Consider the following 21,562-nt stretch of genomic DNA (forward strand, 5'->3'; position numbering starts at 1 on the left):
TGGGCCCGGCGGGGCGGTGAGGCTGAGGGCGTGGGCCCTAACGGCGAAATAAAAAGCCTTTCCCGGCGGGCGTGCTTTTTTCTTCCTCTCCTCTTCGATTTCTTCCCGTTATCAGCGTGCAGCAGCGCAAGGTGACTCCTCGTGTGAGCGAGTGCAGAGGCTGCCTTTTGGCTACTTTGCTTCAAAAATACCACTCTTAATGTGAACGGAGGCCCCTGGGTGAAAAAGATGCCAGGGTCTATATGTAAACGTGACCTAGGAAGACTGAAAAAGCAACCTGGACAGGCACATAAACTGCCTTTTTTTCCAAGGCGGTGATAGTGGTTCTCATAGTCTTGTCTATCGTGACCTCTAAAAATCACATTTGCCTGTAATATGAGCTTGCCACAGAGATTCTCTTACTCGAGACATTATTGTGTTTAACGTGTACTCAATAATAAAGACTTCATGATCTTTTAAAGCCTAGAAGGCAAATATCAGGATGCAGTTTTCTTTTTTTAGGGCTGCTAACAGGGACAAGGAAGCTGGTGCTCCCCTTAATAAAGCATGTGATGAAGTCAGGCAATTTAACTTTTCAGTTTGCCATTTGTGACCTTGGCCAACGTGTTCCCTTTTCTTAGGGAGCCGAAATAAGAACTTGGTTTCTAGTATTCTGAAAGTACTTTGTGAAACTTAATTCATGTTTTATATTACTTCCTTACTTTAGAGGTAGGTGTTTTAGTAAAGTATAGCTTTTTTTTAATTTAAGCAAAAGTTACAGAATAACACCATTTCAGTTAACTTGGTATATTAACTCTCGTTAAATCATTTTTAATTTGTACTTTGAACAGAAAATACCACTCATAAAATGAAGGCAAATCCTTTATGAGGATAATGAATTGGTTCTCATTTTATGGTGTGTCATCACATGAGAACAAGCAGTCATTTGCTAAAATTAATATGTATAATGTAAAACAAAGGCTGTGCTAGCACAGTGAATATGGAGAATTTAGTATTTTGGGAGGCTGTCTTCTATTATCAGGCTCAGGGTGCATGTTTTTTTCCCCTGTGAAGGACTAAATCTGTGATGGTAATCAAACATGCTTCTAGGTGATCTCTTTAGGAGGCAAATTTTTTTTTTTTTGCACATATGTAGCAGCCTAGAGGTTAATGAATACGAGAATCACCTTGTCAATCACTGTGATAGTGCCAGCATTGACCATGGCATGTTATTAACATCGGTTCTACTCGTCTCCCGTCCTAGAACTGTTTTGGAATTGGAACTACATACTTACCTCTGAGGGAAATAAATTAGAATTAGCCTGGTTCGGGCAGGCTGTCCTGTTTAAAGTAAAATTATTCTAATAGCCTCAAAGGGTCAAGATCTTTTTCTTGCCTATCTGAAAGATGCTTTTAGTAGCATTCCATTTCTTGAGCCACACTGGCTGAGGATTGACTGAATGAGTAGTACTGTAAAACTCTAAACCATCTAAAGTATCAGGGTTTTATGGAGGCCTTGTAGGTAAGTACTGAAATCGTGTATAGGAAGCTTTGTGTATGCTGGCAAAAAGCAGTGTTGGCTGGAGCTAAACTGATCTTCAGAACCCTAATTTTGGTTGCTCTTTGGAGGTGGGTCTAGAAAATTAGACTGCATTTACGATTTGATTATACCACACTACTTTTTTTAGGCTGAATCACGGTGAATATTGGAAACTTGGCCAGTGTTCTTAGACCAGAGAGGATGAGGAAAGATGGTATTTTGGATTTCAGCTAGGATTTCTAGGATGGATTTCCCAGATAGGAATGCATGTAGCACAGTTGCTACTCTTTTGAACGTGAGCTTTTGCTTACTGGACTTGTCTGCCGTATCTGCTGCCAAAATGTAAGTTAGCTTCTGAATTCAGACTCCCCTTGCATCTGGACCATTCACTGCAGTGAGCTAAACGCAGGATAGCTAGCTTTTCAAGATGGGCTTTTAGAATCTATAAAGGTAAGTGTTGGCTTCCTTACAGAGATTTCAAAAATAATGACCCATTTAATAGGCTGGCTTTTTTGTGTCTTTTAAGGAAGCTTTTTACCTGCCAAAATACCGATAGACTTAGAAGCTCTGTAATGATTACTGCTGTTTCTTTTACTGAAATCTGAATAAGGACATTCAGGTGCTGGGATAACAAATTCAATGCCAGATGAGAGGAGATCACTTGGCAGCTGTTTGCTGGTTGGTCAGTCTGGAAATTAACAGTTCCTGGATAAAAGGGAAAATGTATAGATTGCTGGCTGCCTACTTCCCTTGGCTGTTGGTCTCAAGGCACTTCTCACTACTCAGTAAAAAACCACCACAGAAGCACCCCAAACCACCTACTATTTCAGGGAAGAGTGAGAGGGAATGAAGCTGGGAACTGTTCGGCTTGTGGCTTTTCCTTAATCTTGTAGTTCTGCCACCCCGTTTCTGAGGATGCAGTGGAAAAAGGACAGGCACAGAGAATCGGCAAGTGTGATGAGTGATATATTGTAGATTCTTTATGAGGAGAGATCAGACTTTTGAACCAGGCAGTATATGCTGTTGCTTATTGTTGGTGATGGATCCTTAGGCTTGCTGGGCGCCAACATGAGAACAATCATACTGAATCAAATTAATTCCCAACAGAGTAGAGATGTGGGATGAGATTAAGATCCCAGTAAAATGAAGATAGCACTTTTTTAATAGGTGCCTTTTGAAAGTCTTATGTAGACAAAAATGATTCTCTAGTCTTCTGAAACTGATTGGCCTAGGTGATCATTTTTACCCAGTCTTACTGGCCATCACAGAAACAGACCTTCAGTTTTCCTGACTTTTCTTGCTACTCTTCATGTCCAGACGGGATCCTTCACCTCAAACACGTTTATTTCTCTCCCTTCCCGCTTCTCGTAGCCTGAAGTTGTGGTCAAGCAGAAGTCAACTACTTTGGATTGCTACTTCTGCAATTACTATTTGAATATTTATACGGTATTTGAATGAATACTAAATTTCACTGAGCCATTTAGTGAATTAAAAAGGCACATAGATGTGTATGTTCAAACGGAAAAGATATCTGAATTTTATCTGACATGTTTCTTTGCACCTCTTTTTGGAGAGCCCTGCTTCAACTTTTTATCGTAATCAGCTTTGGTCCCAGGCAAGACTAGAACGCTATGAAGCCTCTGTCATTGCTTTAATTTGCAAATCTGTTCTCCTTCTGTACTCTGAATTATGGTGAAATTTAGCTTTCCGTTTACTGGGTAACATGGTGGAACTCCGTTAATCAGTTGTGCTACAGAGTTAGTTTGAGGGGAAAAAGAAGGAATTGCTGCATTAAAAAAAATACCTTTCCTGGTCTGGGGAAGAGATTATCATTTTTCCATGAACACTGAGGAAATCCCTTAGTGGTTTTTCCAGCCACTCCGGCAGCTGAAGACTTTCACAAGATAATGGATGTCTTGTGAGGTAAAGACAACGTTGTCCACAGCATTAATTGTGCTGGGTAAATGGGAGGGGGGGGGAAGGCAGAACAAAATAAACAGAAGTTATGTGGCCACTAGATAAAGAGCAGCTTATGTGTGTTAAACAGTGAGAAGCTGGGTGGTGTTTGTTTTGGTTTGGTTTGGTTTGCTGGTGGAGGAAGGAAAAGTCTCACCTCTGACACCTGTGATACATTCTGGAAGTTCTAAACTACAGTGCAGCACAGTGAAATTTGATGACCAGGTTTCATTTGCACTTCTGGAAGAGCAGTGCCCTCTCTTGTACTGCCACATTCACTTATTTCAGATTTTCTTTAATGAAAATAGTGTGCAGCTCCTGTAGGTCTGTATTGCTCTTACTGAAAGCTATATATCTAATAGCTTAGGACTGTTTGGTAAAAAACCAAACTACACCCTTATTGCTAGTGTGCTGGCTATTATGATCTCGCCTAGATTTCCTGAACTTTTTATTGTGTAAGATACTAACAAATGTTATCAAAAGGACAATAGAACAAGAGATTTAGATAAAAATTGGTGACGTCTCATTGATCATGATTACTTCAGGCGATGTTTTCAATGCTGGTAACAAGAAAACTGGAAAAAATGTTCACAGGGAAAAATTAAAAATGCTTGAACAGATCTAAAGAATTGACTAGCATTTTTGATAATGCAGAAACAGTGGTAGGTACTGTGTTGGGTTCTGCACAAGGCATATTTGCTGATTTACAGTCATACATACAAAAGGGATATTTAGTGCAATACTGCTATGTTTATTAACCTGTACTTATCAAAACCTTGTAACACTAAAGTAGAGGATGAATAGCGAAAAAAGATTAAGATTAAAGTGTAATACTGGAGGAGGAAGAACTCTGAACTCTTGTCTTCAGTCTGTTTCCAGACTTCTAGTGCCGATGACTGAGACTTTCGAAGGATGTAAGAAATGCATGTACCAAATCCTTGGAAGTTTTTATGGAGGCTGCCCTCTGACTCAGTTTTCTGCGTGAGAGCCTTTTAACCCTGGGCACTGACCTGTCTTTTCTAGGTCAGGTGCTGTAAAGGTGTCTCGCCATAGCCTGCCCTTCTCCCATGTTCCAGGGAACTGTTTCACTGTGGAGGCTGCCAAGCAAAATTTGGGTGCTTTTTTTTATGGCATTTTCTACTGATGTGTTCAACCGACAGTTAACTCACCTGTAGGGCAAGTGCAAGGCTTTTCTTGGGGGAAAGGTGACGATGCCTTCGTGAGAGTGAAGGTAGGTAGCGCATGGATCTGTGCAGCCAGGTTGGTGAAGCTGATGTGTTTGTTCCACATCTTGCCTCTCTCCTGCTCTGCATTACATCGTAGACCAGGCATGTACATCGAAGTCACTCTAGCTAGCATTGAAATGCGGCTCACCTTATGTGAAAATATAATGAGCTTTGTTAACGGTACGCAGCGACCCTGCATAGGGAACTTAGTATGTGATGGTGGAACAGACGGGTATCTACTCAGTCCCATACTGTGTCACCTGCCAGTCCTTCAATAGAAACTCAATACCAGTGAGCAAATACAAACCTAGGGTTAGCTTGCTTTGGAAACTGTGTAGGTTTTTCTCCACCATGGCTGTAATGTCAGGAGTATAGCAAACTGGTGTTTGCTTAAGAATGATTTCAGCATTGCCTGAAAGCAGATTTCTCACTGAAAGCGTAAGGCATCTGGTGCTCTAAATAGAAATGTAAAATAATTTGGTAAATGCTACCTGTTCTGGGTAGCCTGGTGTCTCACTGTTTAACATAATATGCAGTATTGTATGATGAAATGTTCGTTGGGTGCCTTTAAAAACTTTTGTAATTTTTCTATTCCTCAGCCTGTAAAATCCCAGGAATAATGACTGAAAAACAATTGGTTTATTGATATGTTATAGGATTTCACTCTGCAAGGTTCCAGTGCTAATACTCTCCTTTTTCCAGCATGCCTTAAATAGTGGGATACGACACTACCATGTTGCTCCTGTCCTGTGCCAGCGGGCCAAGGTGGCCATGAGCCACTTTGAGCCTAATGAACACATAAATTATGAAAAGCTGGAGAAGAACATCAACATCGTCCGTAAGAGGTAAGAGTGGAGGAGGGAAGAGGGGAGGGGCCAATGTGGAGAATTCAGCTCTGCAGTGACGGGAGAGGAGGAAAAAAATGTCATGGGCCTCTGGCATAGGGAATATTTACTAGAGAGAGCAGCTTTGAGCGGTGGCAGTCACAAATGTAGTGAGTAGTAGTAGTGAGTTGAGTGTCCCCAGGTAGTAGTGGGGCACTGTGGGAAGGGTTGAAGGTTACGATGAAGCACTGTGACATGCAGAGAACCAGGCCAGTGCAGAGGAGGTGCTAGAAAGGGCTCTGTCCTCTTTTTTTAATGTCCTCTTTGAGGAGCCTTCATATTGGCCTTTGCTCCTTTCTGGGGAAGCAGCGCGTGGGCAGTGGTCATTATAGGCTAATGCTCCTTTGCACTGTGTTTCGACAGTGAATGTTCTCCTGTGTTCCACTGTAGGCGTTAGGCAAGGAAAGGAGGGCTAGGAATTCATAGCATATGTAAACATTCTGACCTTAATCTGCTGACAGAGGCTTATGTGCCTGCTCCTGCTCCACTTACCTCAGCAGTGGTTTGTATGACATGTCCTTCAGTCTTTGCGTCCTTTGTTAAATGCGGTAGCTCTCATTTCAAGTCATTGTATCTACTTAGTTACTTCTCAGAAGATCTCACCACTGAGATCCTCAACAGATATAGCTGCAGGATGAAAGGTCTGAGGTCATGAAACTCCGCTTAGTTGTACTTGCTGTGGGATCTGGTATTTGTGAATTGAGTCTGACCTCTGTCTCACCTCCACATTTGCTGTCCTGAGGTATGACTCAAGAAATGAGCAGAGTCAATGCTTCTTTTACTGTATAGGAAGATTATAAAAGAAAGCATAAAGCATCAATCCATATACTTTTGAACTTTCTGGACTGAGCCCTTGTTTTAGCCTGCTGCCAGTTGGTATTTTAGTGCTGTAAGAAGACCACACAGGTTTCTGTGTGTTAATAGGTCTTAACAGTCTGAGTGGTATAGGGAAGCGTTCTGTTACATGCTTAAAAGGGCAAATGTTGAATTACACAAGATGCAGATACTAAAATTCTTCTCCCCAGGCTTGACCGTCCCCTGACCTTGTCTGAGAAAATTGTATATGGACACCTGGATGACCCAGCAAAACAGGAGATTGAGCGGGGCAAGACCTATCTGCGCTTACGGCCAGACCGTGTGGCCATGCAGGATGCCACTGCTCAGATGGCAATGCTTCAGTTCATCAGCAGCGGGCTGCCAAAAGTGGCTGTGCCTTCCACCATCCACTGTGATCACCTCATCGAAGCCCAGTCAGGTGGTGAAAAGGATCTTCGAAGAGCCAAGGTCACTATTGCAGAGACTTAAATTCTGTCTGTTTGAAAGCCTCTTTCCAGTCGAAGGAAGAGATGTTTTTTTCTTTACCCAGAAGGACAGCCATGAATCAGATATGGTAGCAGATTGCCTGTGGTGGTCAGCTCTGTAGATAGGTCAGATGCAGCAAAGAGACAGAGTAAACAGATCTTTGGGAGTTTTTCAGCTGAGATTCATCCATTACGTGGTTTAAAGGACCATGAATGTAGGACGAGCTAGTTTAAATCTGTTAATGACGGAAGGCCAGGTTGTATGTGTGTTCTGGAGAGTGAGAAGATATTTCAGCTAAGGGAAGAGGAAAAATCTATTCCAAAGGGGAAAAAAGGAAGACGGATTACTCTAGAGTGTTATGCTCTTTATGCCACAGCACGGCAGTGTGAAAAACTTCCTGAACGTGTGTCTGCATTGCACTGGTGTACCCTGTGAGGGGGGAGCAAATAACTACTTTTGTTTCCCAAACCATTTGCTAGTGATTAGCTGAAGAACACTAACTGAAGCGTGTGCAGCTTTCAGGGCTAGCGAGGGTAGCCCTGTAAATGCGTATAGAAGCATGGAGGATGTTGCTTTTTATTTGGGAATTTCAATGTGGTGTTTGTCCAACTGCTGATTCACTGCCTTTTTTAAATTTCCCGCTCACTGTTTTACTGCTTATTCCTCCGTAGGAGCTTCTGTTAAATATAGACATATTCACCTCTGTCCTGCGTACCACAATGCATCTGTCAAGGAAGAACATGCTCTTAGCATAGCAGGGAGGTGGGGGAGAAATCTTGTTACTCCAAGTGGACCTAGCCTAAGTCCACTGTCAGAGCCAGGCGGAATTGTGCCTTGAATGTTGATACCAAAATTTACAAACAGCAAACAGTTTGTGGGGGCTCAGCTGCAATTTAAGATTTCAGTCCATATCTATTCTCAGAAACTCCTGATGTTGAAATAACTGCTTCTGGCTTCCTCCTTCAGGCCACAGTAAAGCAACTTCTACCACTCAGGAGTGAGTTTGGGGAGTTCTTGCTCTGCTTGTCTAAGTTGTGCCCGTGTTGTGTGATTAAGAATTTGGGACTTACTAAATAAGACAGTTTCTTCTCTTCCCTTCACCTCCAGTCTTCCCCATCCCTCTATTCCTGCATTTGTTCTCTGTAGTGCAATTATATTCGCTGCAGTCCTCAGCTGAGCCGAGTCCCTCCCTTGCCACCCTCTCTGCGCAGAGCAAGTAAAGGTCCTGCCGCCTTCTGACTGGGTTCTGCTTCTGCTGCTGCCAGTTGGCACACAATGAATGCTGGCAGGCTGGAGAGTGGTTTGGATCTGCTCCTGGCACATCAGCATGCTTTACTCGGGGAGGGATGCACAGAGTGAAGTGACCCGACTCCCAGTGGAAAACAAGGCTTAAAGAACTGCTGCTGCCTCATGGGAAACTTCAGCAAATGTGTGCTGAGACAATTCTTCCATTATCTCCAGTTTCCCCTTTCTCTTTATTCTGAACCGTAGCCGCATGAGAACAGTCTTTAAGAAACTCTCTCCTCCTAATGCTTATCTTATCTACTCTGCCACTCCTCTGCCAAGAACTATCAGGACATAGTAGTGTCATACTTCCTTGGCAACCGTGGTTATTCTCACAAGCAATTTTCACAGTGTGACCTCCACCAGTAATGGTTATAGTGCAGCAAGAAAGCAGCATTGTGTGTCTTAAACAGGGGACTTGGTAGAATGAGAAATGACACCCACCAACTCCCCTGGCAGCGAGCAACTTCCAGTTCCATTTCTTAATCTGTAAAAATAAAGCTGAAAGGCTTATCTAAAGGGTTTGAAATGTCTGCAAAGCATCTGTAAAGCAAAAGGAACAGCTGGTAGAGAAGGCAGGAGGGGTTAGAAGAAGAGAGGGAAACGTTAAAAAAAAAACCTTGAGAATACAAGAAATTACAGAGCATTTGTAAATGCCTTATTGGCAGGGTTTTCCTTTAATTGTGCTGTTTCCCTTGTGCTAGTTGGAATTGGAAACTAAAAAAGATGCTTTAGTAGAGCTACAAGTTGGATGAAATTAAATGACCTATTACAACTGACTGGCAAACAGTCTTGATCCCTTTTGGTTTTAAGAGTGATGTGCACCTCCCTCTAGCTGCTACAAAACTGTGGAGCAAACTACAGACAGGCATGGGAGGGAAGCGAATGTGTTTGAATGAGCTCTTGATGTATGGAAGAACAAAATGTGTTACTAACGCTGTGTGTTTCCCTGTGTGAATAGGACATAAACCAGGAGGTGTACAACTTTCTAGCAACGGCTGGTGCCAAGTATGGAGTGGGATTCTGGAAACCTGGGTCGGGAATCATTCACCAGGTAAAGTGTGTGTGTGTGTTTGCAGTCTTTGAACACGCAGTGGCTCTTTTACCTTATGGTGAAGAGAGAGCTCAAGTGCGAACCCTTAGAGAATTTCACCAGCTTAGGGAAACAACTTGCTTTCCTTGAGGCAGGTGAGGTTTCTTGCTTGCACTCTCTCAGTTATCTTGACAACAGTGGTTTTTCTTAAAGGTTATTTTGGTCAAACTGTAACCTGATGCATGATTAGGTAGTGCCAACAGCATGCCATGTGAATCACAGAAGCTTGAAATATCTTAACTGCTTGTGGGCTGGCTCCTCTTGGTACGATTGGGACAGTAAGGTGATGCCATGAAGCTGGCTACATAGAGCTAATGTGAATTGCTTTTGGTGGTAAGGAAAGCAGCTTTGGGAACATACCTTTTTAGGGTTATTTTGTATGCATTTGGTTCCATAAAAAACAGGAGAGTATATAAGGACATCAAACAGAGCTGCTTACTTTAAGTACTCAAGAATGGCAACACATAACGAGTTGCTATGTGAACTGAATAAAATGCAAAACGGTTTCCAAGTGTGAGATTCTCTTGTTATAGCACTTGCACCTTAAAAGAATATGACTGTCCCAAGATAACTTACCACTTAATGAGGCTTTTTGTTCTTTAAAACCAACAACTAGCAGGATTTCCCTAACTTGCTCTTGGCTGATTTGCTTTGTGGGTCCAGTAGACATTTTTTCATTGTTCCTCTGAGTCACAGGCAGTAAAAATTGCAGTGCAGCATGAAGCAAAGGGAGTAGAGAGGAGAATGGATGATATCCTGTCAGCAGGGAACTTGTGACCAGGTGCAGTCAAGAGCTCTCTGCTATGTTTTCTTAGCTATAAAATGAGTTACTAAGGTTACTTTAACTTGGTGTGACACAACAGAGAAAGGAAATAGAACAGGTGAACTCCCCAAAAGGTTGCGGGAACACCTCAGGTCATTTGTGCTCTGAAACCACTTGTAACACCTGTCACGTGGCAACATAGCTCCATGCCGTGGTTACCAGCTTTCTTGTGGCTGACTTTCTCTGGCCGGAGAAAATTGGTCGTGTTGTGTAGCTTCAGAGTCCAACTCTGGCAAAGTGAGTCCTTGAAAGTGACCTTTCTCACAGATGTATTAATGTGAGCTACAAGCAAATAAAGCTGGAAGTACTAGAGGCAAAACCTTGGTATTCTCAATAAAGGACCACCTTAGTTCTGTCCAAGCTGTTCTGTAATGCACGTGCTGTGAGTTCTGTGCTTCCCAGAAAGGCTGTCCATAATGCTGGTATGGCACATACGCAGTGAGAAGTTCATTAGCTTGAGTTCGCTACTCTTTTGCTACCATAGAAAACTCATCATTTTTCATTAAAGAACTGTTTTGTGGCTTTGCTAGTAGTTGAAGAGTCTTGCGTGGAATCAATAGCAGCAATAAGGGAAGGGCAGCCTCTTGGTGTATTTGTGAGGGATTCTTCTATGTGATTAGGTTTTGGCTGGCAGCATGGATTGGAGGAGCCTGTTGGTATTTACTGCTGTGGGAGCATAAGGTCTATGAAAGGTCTCGCTAGCATTGGATAGGTAAACTGGCTTGCTTAGCAGTTGATCAAGGGTTTGGAGACTAAGGAACAGACTCTTGAGCCCTAACGAAGGTAGCCCTTTAGCAAAAGCCTAAACTGGAAGGAAAGTGTCTTTCAGTGAAAAAATAGAGATAATTTTTAAAGTTTTCTTACTATCCTGGGATGAGCAAGGATCCTTGGACTGACACTTGGTACCTTGTTCTGTCATTACATCCTCCACAAGGAGTTTGAAACACAAGCGAATTTACAATCCAGAACAAATTCAATTACTCTCTTGCTACTGAAATCTGCAAATACAAACTAACCTGAATTCTTGTTCTTGTCTTCTTTCTTGCTGTCTTCCCCCTCCTTTCCCAACAAGCAAGCAAGCAAACAATCCATTTTTATTTTCAGATCATTCTGGAGAACTACTCCTACCCTGGGGTTATGCTGATCGGCACAGATTCACACACCCCCAACGGAGGTGGCTTGGGAGGAATCTGCATTGGTGTGGGTGGAGCTGATGCTGTAGATGTCATGGCAGGAATCCCTTGGGAGCTCAAATGCCCAAAGGTAGGAGCAAAAGGAATACTAATCTTCAATGTGAAGGGTGAGATATAAGATATGTAAGAAATGTTGATTTTCAGGCACTATGTATGTAAGGCAGTATATACCATTACAGTCTTGTTTGTAATCACACGCTCGCTTAAACAGCTGGTCTATGATTCATTGGCAGCTCTGAGTTTCCATTTCCAGCCTTTTTATTCAGGGACTGAGAGCGATAGGTGAGTAGTGATCTCCCTTCAGTTGGCCCTGTCAGTGGTTTCAGCCCTTGTGCACGTGTTCTGATACTTCAGGATTTTCTCCTTTTTGGTATTTTGACCACCCAGATTCTTAGGAAAAATTCTGAGGAATTGTTTTGGCTGCTGAAAGGAAATGGTGTCAGTATTTCTTTTTTTTCCCCATTAATGTTGCTCAGGTTATTGGTGTAAAACTGACTGGCAAGCTTTCAGGCTGGAGTTCTCCTAAAGATGTGATCCTGAAAGTGGCTGGCATCCTCACTGTTAAGGGTGGAACAGGCGCCATCATTGAATACCATGGGCCTGGTGTGGATTCAATCTCTTGCACTGGTAAGACAGCACGAACCTCTTATCTGCAGTGGACTGTTGTTGGAGCTGGGTGTTGAGTTGTCTGTGGAAGCTGGGAAGGGAATCAGGCAAGAAGTGCTAAATGTTCTCCCTTAGCATGGCCAGATGATTAGGACATGAGAGATTCGTGTTGTGAAAAAAAAGTGTGAAAAAGTGACCTCTCGCCCTTAAATCTTCTTGAGACTTTGAGAACACTGAATGGTTAATTGTGAAGAATCCTGTAAGATGGTGTGTCAGGATAAGAGTAAGGGTGGAGGTATTCCGGTGTATGCTTAGAGGGCGGAGATGCCAGAGATAAATGATGACATTTTCATTTCAGCCTAAAATAGGCTGTGGATAGAGGAAAGCAACAAGTTGAAGGGGGTACACGTGTGACAGTTGCTAAAGCAAAAGCTTTTTAGAAAAGCAGGGCAGAGGAGAGACCAGAAAGCAGCAGTTTGTAACATGCAGTCTTACACTAGCATTACACCCACAATTGTGGGTCTTGGGTGCTGAATTTGAACGAGCAAAAATTGCAGTTGTCTGTAATGATGCTAGTTAGGACCAAATTATGAGAAGTGTCCCTTCCGTTGGCTTGAAGTGCAGCCTTCAAGCTGGGCTTCTCCTCTCCATTTCCATGGCTTGGCTACAACTTGGAATATTTGGTTTTACAAACTGAGAGCAATTTGGGATTTTTCTTCTGTGAAATCAGAGGAACTTGACCTGTGATATCTGCTTCTAGCTCGTTAAATGTAAAACAGCAGCTTCTACAGCTTCATGGCTGTGTCCTTGAAGGGCATGGGTGATCCCAGTGCTGTGAGCAAATGAGGGTTTTTTTAATTGTGTTCCGTCACTGGAAGCTTTTTATTCAACCCATTGAATTTCTCACAGATTTCTGGCTCTTCCAGTAAAGATAAATGAGGTGGTAGGGAGGGACAGGACACTCATTGCAGGTAGCAGAGACACTGCTCACTGCTGTAAATGTATTTGGTGCTCGGTGCAGACAGGGGGTTCCCTGTCATCCCTTCCAGTATCTGCAAGAATCAGTGTAGCTTTCAGCTCCTTCCTTGCAGAAAAGCCTGGTCGCAGGCACTGTATCGATCAGAAGCGTTAGGGGCTGAGCCAGCCATTATGTAGTCAGTGTGTCCTCTCTGCTGTGGAATTGGGTTTCTGTGGCTGATGCCCTGATTTGTCTTGGCTTTGTCTTTTCCGTGGACTGACTTTTGGAGAACTGGGTGGCCTTGGACTTTCTCATTGACCCTGTGGTCTCTTCTCCCACTCCTTCTCTAGGAATGGCAACAATCTGTAACATGGGGGCTGAAATCGGAGCTACCACATCGGTCTTCCCCTACAACGCACGGATGAAGAAATACTTGGGCAAGACTGGGCGAGCTGGTAAGAGGGTTTGGGGGTTGAAGTGGGTAGACGTGTGGGTTCAAGTGAAGGTGTATTCTGGGAGCAGCATCCTCCTGCAGTGGTGTCTGATGTGACTTCTGACCTTGCGTGGTCCCGTAGGTCATCTGATACAAGCGGGGAGTCTGTAGATGAAGTGGCTGGGGAAGTATACGGTGGACCCCCTGTGTTTAGCCATTCCAAGCTTTTTCTTTTCCCTCCTATTTGCTGCACTTTCCAGATCTCCCTTCTTTCTTATTCCAGACATAGCTGCGCTAGCGGACGAATTCCAGCAGCACTTGGTACCAGATTCTGGTTGTCAATATGACCAGGTGATAGAAATCAACCTCAGTGAGGTAAGGCTTCCTTCCTGCTTGCCATCTTGGATGTTGTGATGTGACTCTGCTTTGTGTGAATGAGGACCAAGCTGGGAGTTTGATGCGACACCCCTGGCGCTGTGCTAGAACATTTAAAACACTCAGGTCTGCTTCACTTGACAGCTCCTGCTCTGGTTTCATGTAGGAGAATCCTATTTAAACAGCTTCCAGATAGAGCTATGAAAGGAATTGATTTGCTGCTGTGTTTTGGGGTTTTTCTTGGCTACTGTAATTTCTGACTTTGTCACTGTTTCTTAAAGCTGAAACCGCATATCAATGGACCTTTCACACCAGACCTGGCGCACCCTGTGTCAGATATTGGTGCTGTGGCAGAAAAGGAGGGCTGGCCTGTTGATATCAGAGTTGGTGGGTAGCATTTGCTCTTTCCTCTGCCTTCATCCTTGTGGCATAAATGTTGCTGTCTTGGGATAAGCGGTTGGTCACATAGCTTGGGATCCAATCCTTTAATTACTGCTGTATGTCCTTTGACTTTGCTGCAGTGTCATCTCTTCATGGCCATATGGATTTGCTGGGAAGAGTAGTGACCACCTGGGCCAGGTGTGTGGGGTGAAATCTGGGATAGTTGGAAGGATTTTAATCTCAAGAGGCAGACAATTTTTTTTTTTCCTTCTTGGAAACTTTTGAATGATTGGGTTGACAGGAACGTTACCTGTTGAAGAGCACCTTTGTTAGAAGTCTGTTGCATGGATCTGTCTGTTGCAAAGATCCGTCAGGAGCCAGGAGCATGGTTGTCAGTCCTCCCAGCAGTTGGCTGTTAAGCTCTCGGGACATAGTAAAGTTAGTACTTGCTGTCCTAAAGAGCAGGCTTGGATACTTGTATACTCGCTTGTGGGGCTGTAACCTGTCAGCTGGCTTCTCAAGTGTTGCTCACTGGGGGAATGAAAAGAATGCAAATACGTTGTAAAGGCCACATCCCAGGTGGGAAATGTGTTATTCAATAGTGTTACAAGTAGGATCAAGAGCAGCTGTAACTGGAAGAGAATTTATTTTTTGCTGATTAGCACCAGAATGCTGTCAGGACAGCATAGTATGTCCTCATGTGGTCTTCGTACTGTAACAAAGGATGCTTTCTTTTCATCATTTCCTCCGTTTCTGGCCATCTTCGAAGCCTTTTCTGTCTTTGTGGAACAATACCTCTCTGTGGTAATTGGCTTAACCAAAGTGCAAGTAGGCGACACTCTGATCTTGTAAAACAATAACCAGACTAGTGACCAGGTAGTGTGTTCTGACTGTGCAAATTCCAAAGCCGGACAAAGGATTGGTTGTGACCGCAGTATCTTGTTGGGAGGCTTGGCAGTGTTAGTACCTGAAACCGTTTCAGATTCCTCGTCAGCAGAAAACATGGTTGTCCCTTGTTTTTTCTGCTGAGAGATGAGTCGGGGAGAAGATTCCTAGAATGGGGGGCTGCAGTAACCACCTCCCTGTTTCTGTCAAACACCACAGGCTTGATTGGCAGCTGCACCAACTCCAGCTATGAGGACATGGGACGCTCTGCAGCAGTGGCAAAACAGGCGCTATCGCATGGATTGAAGTGCAAATCTATGTTCACAATCACACCAGGCTCAGAGCAGATCCGTGCCACCATTGAAAGAGACGGTTATGTGAGTATGACTGCTCTTTACGCTTCCAAACAGTAAGTGTTAAACTCTCCTCCAGACAGTACTCAGGAGTCCGGAGGTAACTAATGGAAACCTCTTAAACTTTGTCTTCACTTATTGCTAGAGGTGCAGTTACTGATGTAGTAACCAGTCTTATGTTACTATGCCTGTGGGTCCTGCTGTCACCTTGACAGTGTTTTGACCTGATATCTTTACTACCTGGGCGTATAAGAACAGGTTTGGAACTGGATAGAGCTGAGACAGTTATCAGTAACTGGGGCCCTGAGGAGATAATAACAGTATGCATAGCAAGGGATGCCTTTTGCTTCTGGGATTCTGTGGATGGCCATGGCTGACAAAGGGCTAGCACCCACCTGCAATCCAGTTTTCTCCTTTAAGAACAGTTTAGGATGTGTGCAAGCCCTTTGTCTGTAGGAAGGAAGTTCCCATTCTAGACTAAACTTATGGCAAAACTCATGTTTGATTAAAATGAAGTGTTTCTGTAGAGGAACCACCACCTACTTTCTCCCCTTTGCTGCGAGGAGCAGAAAACGATGTTTTAATTAGTTCTAATATTTGGTAAATACTAGATGCTGTCACAGCTTGGGGACCAACCATATAAGTCTACACGTGGATATGTCCAGACAATGCTTAATGCCTCCTCCAAGAAGTCCACAGTCATACTTTTCCTTAACGCTGCCCTCTTAATTGAATCGTTTGCTGAATGGACTGAACAGGCACACATGGCTTGCCTGCACTTCCACCAATTCCCTCCTTACGTGGACAGGAAGTGTGTAGGATATTAATCAGTCCAGCCACTGCCCTTCAGTCAAATATCTGCGAGTAGCTGGATTGCTCAGTTTGAAGTAGGTAGAGAATGGGAACACCACGGCAAGTCATCCTGGGCTCTTCCCCAGTGTTAACTTACAGCTTTACTGGGATCAAACCCCATGTATTTATAAAAGTGACTCAAAACTTGCAAGTGAAAACAAGGAGGGGAATTTTCTCAGGCTCGGTGCTTTCTGTTAGAAGACAGGTGTCCTCTTCCCCTGAAAAAGCAACCCCAGAAACTTATTCCAGACTTTCTATTAGTAACAAAGTTGTTCTCTGCCCCCAGGCGCAGATCCTGCGAGATGTTGGAGGGCTGGTTCTTGCCAATGCGTGTGGGCCGTGCATTGGCCAGTGGGACAGGTAAAGACGGACCTCACTCTAGCTTTGTATCTTTTAGCTCCTAAAGTGCTCTTTGAAGCCAAATTTGATTGTAAATATAACACACTGGGAATTAAAAATAAATGCTTAAAACAACATTGGCCATAGCTGTCTGATACGCACTGGAGGAGGAGAAGTGAAAGACTGCAGATTTATATTGAACCTTTAGATGAATGAAGCTGCAGAATGGCCAGAAGTGTGGCCACACCTGGAGGCTTCTTATAGTAGGCAAAAAACGGGGAGAGAGATTTGTTATCTGTGAGCGGGTGGACTGGAGTTTGCATGGTCCTTGTAAAATAGGAAAAGTGAATTGGTCCAACTTCAGTCATTGGGGTGGCAGGGAGGAAAATTCCCAATAGAAGGGATGGGAGGCATATTCTCATGTGGCTTTGTCATTGCTAATGGTGGGATGTCCAAAAGCAATGTACTTAGTTGATTATTGTTTAGATGGTTCAACAGTGCACAACATGGGCTATGAAAACTACTCCAGGAATCAGTGTCTGACTTGGTTTTGCACTGTCCTTGGTTTTGAGTCTGTGCTTAAGGGAGGAAAACATGTCCAGGCACCGATTCATGTTTCCAAAAGATAGTGATTGCTACCAAAACCAAGCTGGGGGATTTTAGCAGCGAGACAGCTAGAAGCAATATTCCCTTTGGATTTGATGAGCATGTTTGTTTCTTTCACAGGAAGGACATCAAGAAAGGAGAGAAAAACACAATAGTTACGTCCTACAACCGGAATTTCACAGGTCGCAATGATGCCAATCCGGAGACTCATGCATTTGTGACCTCTCCGGAGGTAAGAAACAGCCAGAGGGGGGCCGTGGAATAATTCAGGGTGTCAATTCCTCTGCCTGCAGAAGAGACCCAGTGTAGCTTGGTTCGTAGCTTGGCTGCTGGCTTTGAGACTGTTAGGTGTAGGACTTTCAAATGAAGAGATTGGGGGTAGAATATGCCTTTAAATTTGTCATTTTTTCTTTCAGATTGTCACAGCCCTGTCCATTGCTGGCACTCTAAAATTTAACCCCGAGACAGATTACCTGACAGCAGCAGATGGGAAGAAGTTTAAACTAGAAGCACCTGACGCAGATGAGCTGCCCAAGCTGGTAACTGCTCGGTCTGGAGACGGAGGGAGGGAAGGCCTGTCACTAGTAGTGTTTTATATGTAGTAAGGGAACTTCCATGCACTGACTCTTCCTTAGTGTTAAAGCTAGAACGGGTGCAGTTGCCTGTATTGGCTTGTTCTCTTCAAGTGCTGTTGGGGATGGCTGAGGCTGACGATTTTCCTTTCTTTTTTGGAAGGAGTTTGACCCAGGCCAGGACACCTACCAGTACCCTCCCAAGGATGGCAGTGGGCAGCATGTGGATGTGAGCCCCACCAGCCAGCGCCTCCAGCTTCTTGAGCCCTTTGATAAGTGGGACGGCAAGGATCTAGAAGACATGCTGATCCTCATCAAGGTCAGGAGCGAAGTGAGGAACACTGACTATGACAGGACTGCTTGAACAGGGGTTTGCACATCAATTGCTCGAAGCTTTGGATGTGCCTTTGAGCTATCTTGTGATTCCCTCCCCTACAACTACATTGGTGTGGAAAGTGAAGCAAAGGTCTTCCTTCCTTCCAGGTGTTTCCTTCTGATACTTCTTTCTATTACAACTAAGAGACTTTTCTCATTTGGGCTAGCGGTTAGCTAATACCATGAAAAATGAAGCTTGTTATACCATGTAGTACGATCCTACCCATACCATGCAGTCTGCAGAATTTGTCCCAGTTATAACCTGCAGCGGAAAGGTGGATGGGTTCTTTAATTAGCGTCTCTAATACCTGACTGTTCTAAGATGCGTTTTGTCCAAAATGAGGTGGTTAGGAACTTCTCATCCATCAGTATGTGTGTTCTCTTCCCGTTTTCTAGAAAGAGAAATTACTTCACAATAGTTAAACATTGCATTTCAGTCTCTTTAATGAAGACATGGGTTTCTCCTCACTGCCTGTGGTGAGTTAACAGGATAAAAACTTCAGTTAATACAGTGATGGGTTCTGAAATGCAATCCCTTAGGAACTGACCTTCAGGAACGTTGCTGATTCTCAGTGGCAGAGAGTTGCAGGTACTCCCAAGGGCCATACTGAGAAGTGCTTGAGTTTTTGACACGGGCAATCCCTTTGCAAGCACTTTGGGACTTGCCAGTTGGAAGGCCATTATCTCTGGTTGGGAATTCTGTTCTTACAAGCTGAGAAGGCTTATGTGCAGATTGGAAACTTAAAGGAAACACTTGGCATCTTGCTGAACTCCCCCAGCAGGGAGGCTGAGCTGCAGCAGGGAGGCTGAGCTGCAGCAGGAAGGGCTTAATTGCTTTTTGTACTTGAAGAACCTGCTGCTGAGGAAAGTGAGGACATGGCAGGAGGTGTCATGGCTAAGCTCACTTTCGTAATTTACCCTTTGGATCAGGGATGTTCTTCCTACCCAATGCACACAGAATGACCATTGTGTTCTGCCTTAGCGTGTCTTGATTCTGTAACACATACAGTTCTCTTGGGTTCGTGCCCTTAAAAAGAGATGTGAGGATCCTTCAGAATAAAAAGCGTTGAGGAAGGGTCGAGTCACTGATCCATCCTAAGACATTCTTCTCTTCTACTACCCTTTAGGTAAAAGGGAAATGCACCACTGACCATATTTCTGCAGCCGGACCGTGGCTTAAATTCCGTGGCCATCTAGACAACATCTCCAACAACCTGCTCATCGGCGCCATCAACATTGAAAATGGCAAAGCCAACTCTGTGAGGAATGCATTAACCCAGGAGTTTGGGCCAGTCCCGGACACGGCCCGTTACTACAAGGTGAGACTTTCCCCTGATGCATCTATTTTAAGAGGATGTTTACACTTTGGGCAGTCTGTGCCAAGGCTGAGGATCTCGCCCTCTTGCTCTCACGTAACAGCAGCTGTGAATTCACTCAGCGTTGAGGCTTTTTCTTGGGATTTACTCTGATGATGGCAGTTCCTGTAGGAGATTATCTCCCTGCCTGGTACGGGGAAGGGGGAGGGAGGATCTTGTGACCCAGAGGGGACCAGAAATCATAGATGAAAGGGGAAGAACGCCCTTCGGCACTGCACACCTTACAAGGCACGAGTGTCATCAGACTGCAACTAACTCTTGCCCTCCTGGAGTTGTTTCACCTGTGACTAGTCTAATGTTTAAATAAATTCTAATCTTGTCCCCTTCATTCTTTAAAACTTGGCTTAGAACCTCAAGAAATGGCCTTTCACCCTCTGGACAGCTTGGCAGTGGTCTCAGATTGGTTCTTCCAGTAGACAGAAGTTAAAGTTTTCCATATTGCTTCCAGAAGTAGAGCAGGGATCATGGCTGGTGCGAACGCTGCTCTGGCACGGGACCATGGAAGGAAAGGTGGCAGCAAGGATTTGCTCTGGGTCCTACGGGCAATCCGCCTCAGCCCTCGTTAGTGAAGGGTGCAGTGCCTAAGTGCTGTGAAGCACTTAATTCCTTTATTTCTGTCCTTCCTCAGAACCAAAGGGAGCAGGTGTCATAGCACAGCAATGACATCCGTTTCTTTTGTCACAGAAAATGGGTGTCAAATGGGCAGTTATTGGGGATGAAAACTACGGTGAGGGATCAAGCCGGGAGCACGCAGCATTGGAGCCACGTCACCTGGGGGGCAGGGTCATCATCACCAAGAGCTTTGCCAGGATCCACGGTGAGTCGCGCTTGCCCTGTGATGTGTGTAAACAGAGGATGTATTTGGCTTGGGTGGAAGCGGTGTTCACCTTGCCCCAGGGCTCAACACCTATGGGCACCTATGAGCCCTATCTGCTGACAGATCGCATGGTGCCTCTTGTCAGGAATCCTGTTACGTATCTAGTCAGATATGCCACAAACAGTGGATATGCTGATTTTGCTTCAAAGATAGTAATTGTTGCTGGAATACTACTCTGAGGAGTACTAGGCAGCCAGAAGGTGATCCTGATCCCGATCCCCTGCAGTGTGTTGTTACAAGCGTGCTTGGTGGTTTGTTCTCCACAGAAACCAATCTGAAGAAGCAAGGCCTACTGCCTCTCACTTTCGCTGATCCGGCGGACTACAACAAGATTCATCCTGTGGACAAGCTAAGCATTGTGGGGCTGGCAGACTTCGCACCCGGAAAGGTAACTGTCTGGGTGTCTTGTCATTGCAGTCGGGGGTAAGGGATGTGCCGCTGTCTGCGCGGGGCCTGAAGCAGCACAGGCACCCATGGGCAGTGCAGCCTGCCGGCCAGATGAGACGCTTTGCACCAGTGGTCGGGGGGGGCTACAGAGCCAGTCAGAATCAGATCGCGTTATTCCGAAGGGTGACGAGAAACCCTTGTACAATATTCTGAATTCCTGGACTTCCTTAAGCACGAGTGCTCCCTAGAAGGAACTGCATCCACGCTTCTATGTTAAGATCCCCCTCAGCTATAATTTTTCATTTTCAACCCTTTAAAAACATATAGGAGTTTTCCTGTGAGAAGCTTCAGTTAACTTGCTCCCTTGAAAGAGAAGGGGGGAAATAAAATCTGTCGTCTTCCTTTAGCCTCTGAAATGCATCATCAAGCATCCCAATGGGAGCCAAGAAACAATCATGCTGAACCACACCTTCAACGAGTCACAGATAGAGTGGTTTCAAGCTGGCAGTGCCCTGAACAGAATGAAGGAGCTGCAGCAGAAAGCAAGCTAAGTGCGCACAATGCCCCAGTGCACTGGACTCGATTCAGCTTTGGCATTTTCATGAAAGTGCAATTCCATGCCTACTGTTGGAATAAATGTCTGATCAAATGTAACCATAGCTTCCTTTTTGTTATGGTACTTCCTCTTCACTGACACTATGAAAAGGGAGTGCAGCTAGGCTTACTTTTGTCTTTTAAATTCCCCAGCTCCCTTTTTCTATTTTGGCTCAATTTCGGTTGTCCCACAGTTATTTATATTTGGAAATAACCGGCTAAGGTGAGTTTTTCTGCTCAGTTGGTTGTTTTCTGCCCATTCACTTTACTGATGGCTAAAGAAATAAAATGAAAATAAAGAATGTGACCATCT

At 44.4% G+C, this 21,562-nt stretch overlaps 2 protein-coding genes across 2 annotated transcripts in view; one reads left to right on the forward strand and one right to left on the reverse strand.

Annotated features, from left to right (window-relative positions):
- Window positions 1–4,765, reverse strand: part of PHF5A (PHD finger protein 5A) — a 12,450-nt gene extending 7,685 nt beyond the window's left edge. Inside the window, exon 1 of the mRNA XM_009322665.1 lies at window positions 4,645–4,765. Coding sequence (XP_009320940.1) covers window positions 4,645–4,765 — 121 coding nt within the window. The remainder of the gene's footprint in view (window positions 1–4,644) is intronic.
- A 152-nt stretch (window positions 4,766–4,917) lies between these two features.
- On the forward strand, window positions 4,918–21,562 carry ACO2 (aconitase 2, mitochondrial). Its single transcript, XM_009322678.1, has 18 exons — window positions 4,918–4,992; window positions 5,404–5,546; window positions 6,611–6,869; window positions 9,133–9,225; window positions 11,192–11,350; window positions 11,757–11,907; window positions 13,195–13,299; window positions 13,561–13,652; window positions 13,934–14,039; window positions 15,138–15,295; window positions 16,410–16,483; window positions 17,189–17,300; window positions 17,485–17,607; window positions 17,804–17,959; window positions 19,143–19,334; window positions 20,076–20,208; window positions 20,535–20,656; window positions 21,063–21,562. Exons 1-18 carry the CDS (start codon window positions 4,918–4,920, stop codon window positions 21,204–21,206), a joined length of 2,397 nt encoding a protein of 798 aa, XP_009320953.1. The 3' UTR covers window positions 21,207–21,562.

This window comes from Pygoscelis adeliae, unplaced genomic scaffold (assembly GCF_000699105.1).
Source record: "Pygoscelis adeliae isolate BGI_AS28 unplaced genomic scaffold, ASM69910v1 Scaffold60, whole genome shotgun sequence".
NCBI lineage: Eukaryota > Metazoa > Chordata > Aves > Sphenisciformes > Spheniscidae > Pygoscelis > Pygoscelis adeliae.